General features: G+C 44.2%; 1 protein-coding gene across 7 annotated transcripts in view; it reads right to left on the minus strand.

Moving 5' to 3' along the window:
- Positions 1–5,120, minus strand: part of sun1 (Sad1 and UNC84 domain containing 1) — a 26,924-nt gene that overhangs the window by 2,537 nt on the left and 19,267 nt on the right. For all 7 annotated transcript variants that reach the window (XM_035654252.1, XM_035654248.1, XM_035654247.1 and 4 more), the window contains 12 exons: positions 4,609–4,719; positions 4,350–4,469; positions 4,125–4,218; positions 3,494–3,552; positions 2,751–2,953; positions 2,213–2,488; positions 2,024–2,116; positions 1,456–1,547; positions 1,199–1,343; positions 733–1,047; positions 506–590; positions 51–166 (listed from right to left, as the gene is read on the minus strand). In XM_035654252.1, coding sequence (XP_035510145.1) covers positions 51–166; positions 506–590; positions 733–1,047; positions 1,199–1,343; positions 1,456–1,547; positions 2,024–2,116; positions 2,213–2,488; positions 2,751–2,953; positions 3,494–3,552; positions 4,125–4,218; positions 4,350–4,469; positions 4,609–4,719 — 1,709 coding nt within the window. The remainder of the gene's footprint in view (positions 1–50; positions 167–505; positions 591–732; positions 1,048–1,198; positions 1,344–1,455; positions 1,548–2,023; positions 2,117–2,212; positions 2,489–2,750; positions 2,954–3,493; positions 3,553–4,124; positions 4,219–4,349; positions 4,470–4,608; positions 4,720–5,120) is intronic.

Raw genomic sequence — 5,120 nt, forward strand, 5'->3', positions numbered from 1 at the left:
TAACTATACATAATCCGTAAAATAGACATTTCTCTCATGGTGAGGCTCACCTGGATGACAACACGTGGGGACTGGGAGAAGTACCAGAGAGGCAGGCCGAACAGACTCATGAGGGCCGTCTTGGTCTCATATGTCTCCGAGCAGCGAGTACTGAGGATGCTGCCACCTGAAGACACACAGAGGTTGAGAGGAAACAACAATTATACTGAAAATTAAACCGGTAAATATTTTTCTGCACTTTAGCCTTTATTGATAGCATTAGAACGTCAGTGCCCACGTCCTCTGTGAAGTGATGATGTAGGTCAACAGACTGCTCAGTAACACAATGGAGCCTGGGCTTTTGCTGTTAATACCCTGACGTCCTCGAGCCTGGATAATGCCTGCACCCTCATTACATAACAGACGTACATTAAAGCACAGTACTGAATTATGATGCAGCTAGCCTGCTAATCCCTTCCCAACAACTGACTCTGATATTGATGCCGATGTGAGGCTCCCATCTTACCTCCAGACTCCAGGGCGTAGTCCACCTGGCCTGTTCGATCCTGGGAGTAGAGCCTCAAAGCATTTTGGACAATCAGCTTCACTTGCTGGGGAAGAAGCCACAACACAAGAGTTAAGATTCAATAAACATGGCAAACCAACACTTTTAAGAGCTCAGCTTAGATTATGTGATTAAGATGGAAATCCACAGTGACGATGATGTTGACTGCAGCAGTGTACGTTCATTACCTCTTCTGTCAGGCCCTCAACAGCAGCAGCGTGCTGGACTGTCCCGGTTACTGTCTGAACGATGGTCTTGGCTTGGGACTCTGCCTCACCCAGGGTTTGGGCCCGGTTAAGCTCCAGTTGCAGGGACACGTTTCTCAGGATGTTCATCTCCATTGAGGCTAGTGAGGCCTGCAGGTCAGGTGTGCTAACGTAGCGCTGGGACAGCCAGTAGATCAGGGACTCAGGCACCTCTCCCTGCGCCTCTCCTGAGCCACCACTGCCAAAGAACAGAGCCTGCAACTCCTTACGCACCTGGGAGGACACCTGGGCTGATATCTGGGAAAATAAAACACAATGAATCAGAAAAAGTCATGGAAACTAGATGTGAGTCAAATCTTAATGATTTATGACAGCGCTCCATGGTAAAGGCACATTGAGTCGATCTTACTGTAAAGCCCAAACATGAGTCACTATTTGTGTTACTTACTGTCTCCTGTAGCGTGTCTAGCTGCTCACACTTGCCCTTGCATCCCGCAACACCAAGCAGGTCCTGCCTGACTTTGCCAAGCTCCGCCTCAAGTCTCTGCACTTCCACTAGCAAAGCATCATGGTCCTCCTGGTTCACACCCACACTGAGGGAGAGACAGACATGTGAGCTGCCATAATCTTGAAGAACTCGCCAAGAGAAAAATAAGAAAGTCAGTGCACATGCGGATTTGAAGCAAACTAATTTGTGTTTTGTACCTGATAGGAACAGTTTCTGGTGCTGAAGTGACAACGTCTTTCTCCCTTTCCTGCTTCTCGTGCTCATACTGCTGCTGCTTCTGTTGCACCTTCTATAAAACACATCAAATACGTACAGGATTACTGATGATAACAAAAAAAACGTTTATGACAGATAAACCAAATCAGTGATAATAACAATGACATTTTCCCAGGAACATACTTCCATTATGTACTTTATACAGCACCACTGTTCATTTGTTTACAGAGGTTTTTTGTCAGTTAATAATTAGACTCTAAGCTTTGCATGAAAACACTGCCTGTGTTATGTGTTGCTGGTTAAGGTTTACCATTTGACCTCTACTCTTACATTCTGTTCTTTATAATGGATAACATTATTGTGCTTTGATAGTTTTGCTTTGAATCTACATTTTGGCCGATTTATTGATTTTTTATTGGAAAGTTAGAGTAAATTAGACAGGTAAACACTGCCGCATATAAAAAGTAATCTTGTCATTTCCACATGCATTCTGCCCGCATGATTTAAGGCGTTTTCTCTGTGGAAGAGCAGTGAATCTGCTGTACATACCTCAGTTTTGGCAACCAGATCGTTGAGGAGCAATTCTAAACCAGCCAGCCGTGCTGCTTGACTCTCTTGCTGCTGTTTCTGCTGCTCTGTACTCTGCATTGAACAGGAGAAAAGAGGAAAAAGTCAGATAAAAGTAAACCTTTTAAGCACAATAATACTCTTGTAACTCAACACTTATCATCTTTTTACCTGTGCTCTGTGTGTGTTCTCCTGTTCCAGCTCTCCCCGTAGCACGCCGAGTCTCTGCTCCAGCAGGGAGGACACCCACAGTCCCAGGCTCTCCCTGTCTGTCTGAGTGTGAAGCTGCTCCCTTAGGGTGCTGTACAGACCCAAGATGTCCCCGTGGCGCTGCTCCTGCTTCTGGTCACCCTGCTGGACTTGCTCCCACAGCAGGGCTAGTTGGCGCTCTACATGTTCCAGTCGCTCCAAGTCCACACCGGAGACCACCACAGGGGGAAGCATCGGCTGAGGAGGAGAATGAAGGAGCAAACAGATAACAGACAGGTTACAATTTTGTGGCGATTCCCAAAACAGCCATGCATTGCACCAGACACACAATGGCATTATTTATCTCTAAAGTACACAGTGTCTTTGTGCAGTTGAGTACAGGGCAAAAGCAACAAGATACATTATGTAATAAGGTCATTTATACACACACACACACACACACTCATAATCATGCAGTGCTTTCTAATAATGCTTTCATTGTTTTATCTGTGCATCTTACTGGTGCCTGTGAGACCGGGGTGGCGGGGGTTTGCTCCACTGAAGTCTCTGGTGCAGGGACAATGACAGACGCAGGAACCGGAGCAGAAGCTGGCACCAAGTTAGACAAGAAGGTGAAAGGAGACGCAGGACGCCACTCGGTAATGTTTATGGCAGGGAGATAGGCGAGAAGGGCAGCAGTGGACGGACCCCACAACCATAAAGCTGCATGTAGACAGAAGATAGTAAAGGTTAAGACTCACCTGCTGGTTGGTCACTCATAAAAAAAACTTGTGTGTGTTAAAACCCTTTTAAAATATAGATACAAAACAAGACGAACTGATGTTTAGAGTATTTACATTTAACATAAAGATAAATGTTCTAAACATCATACACAGTAGCTGCTATTAATTGTTGGAACAAGCATACTTAAATTGACTTAAAAATAAAAATACAAATCAGGAATTAAGGGAAGTATGTTATTTATGTATTAGTTCAACCAGTAACTAAAGATTAAATAGGTTAAATGTGTTTGTGTTTTGCTGCTGTATGAGTATGTGTGAGCAGTGCTGAACCACAGTAACTCACTAAAAGCCCAGAGGCGCTGACCTGAATCTGGTACAGGGTATGCAGTGTACTTTGGGGATGTGTGCTGGTTAGGACATCTACTGCCTCACCACAGATTGATTTTTCTCTGTATGTGCTCACTAAATGGGTTACACCTGTGATAAAAGAAGAGAGCTCTAGGAGTTCTTATAAACTCACCAAGGAGGAGCAAAAGGGGCAAAAGGAACAGCAGGAGTTTCCAGAGTTTGGGAAGGCATCTGAAAAACAGTCATACATACATACATACATAGGTCAGATAAACACGCAGTGCTTTGGCCACTTGGGGGCAGCAGAAACAACACAACACCAATAAACTATCACATTATTTAGTTCATATGGTGAATTTGTAAGAGAACAGTTACTTATTTACACATCCAGCAGTTACGGAGCAACATTAGCATTCACGTTGGAGTTGGAGTTGGAAAATCTAAGTCCAATATTAAGTCTCTTTTAGCTCTGTTTTTAATTTCTATGAACTCCTTGGAGGAAAAGCTCCTGACCTGTGTCTGTCTGTTGTTTGGTGCTGAGCAGGTAGTGTACAGTGGGTTTATAGAGATTTATCACTGACAACAGCTGCCTTCAGTGGCTGAAAACGACGCTATGAGAGCGGTGAGGACTAAAACAGTAAAGTTGCAGGCCAGACAGCCGAGGGGAGCCGCAGATTCAGGTGATAAATCTCCAGAGGCTCATCACTATGCGCGAACCGTTTCACATCCTCACAGTGTCATTTGATATATAGCTGTCATAAACATAACAAATACAGCCGATAGATAACAATACAGGCTCTTACCGAGTCAGAAAGAAGACGTTGAGTAGAGACATGAGAGACACCAGCTGGTACCATCCTGCTGCAAGAAACCACAGAAGTCCCCTGCCTGCCTTCACTGGGCAGATTGAAGAAATGTGAAAAAAAAGACATGCATACATAGAATGAGAACATAATCAGACCATGTTACCAAAGAAAGAAGCAGAGAAGATACATATTTTGAGAAAAAAAAAAAAGAGTGCCACCAACCTGGAGCTGCCAGGAGCATCCAGAAGAGTGAGAGCAGCCCCTGCACCACTGTCCCAGCCCCGGAGCCCAACGCTTTGCCTGCTCGCACCACACAGTAGCCTGGCTGCAGGAGGCAGTAACCTGGAGGACAGGGTGAAAGAGACCATTTGATTTATTACAGCGCGAGTTGTCTGTGTCTTCAAACAAGTTAAGTTACAAACTATCCTTGTTAACAGTTTATCTACAGGCTGTCATAAACATAAGTGAAGTGTTGGTTAACCTGTGTAAGCTAGGACGCTCCACAGAGCCCCCGCCAGGCGTTGAGACCTGGAGGACTGTGTGAGGAGGACGGTGTGTGTCTCTGAATGCTGCTTCCCTTTACAGTCATCACCTGTGTACGGTGAAATGATGGACAGCAGGCAAACACAAAACAGAAAAACAAAGGATGTGTGAATGAATAAAATGAAGATGGACTTCAAGCACAAAAACCAAAGTAATAAAATGACGATTAACCAGAGCAACAGAAATTAAAACATGAAATGAATCAAATGTTTATAATAAAATGAAAATACAAGTGGGCTACTTGTATGCAGTATACTGTATGTGATGACAACATGCAAAGTAAAATGTATGACAACAGGCCTTGTTGACCCATTAAATGCTCCTGTGGGCATTCCACAGCTGTCTCCTGACTGAAAAATGCTTTTACTTCACTTAGGACTGCACAATTTATTGAAATATTATCGAAATCACAACACAGTCAAGTACAATATGCAAACTGCAGAAGCTGCA

The sequence above is a fragment of the Morone saxatilis genome, unplaced genomic scaffold (assembly GCF_004916995.1).
Source record: "Morone saxatilis isolate NCDOM2014 unplaced genomic scaffold, NCSU_SB_2.0 Contig14, whole genome shotgun sequence".
Classification (NCBI taxonomy): Eukaryota; Metazoa; Chordata; class Actinopteri; family Moronidae; genus Morone; species Morone saxatilis.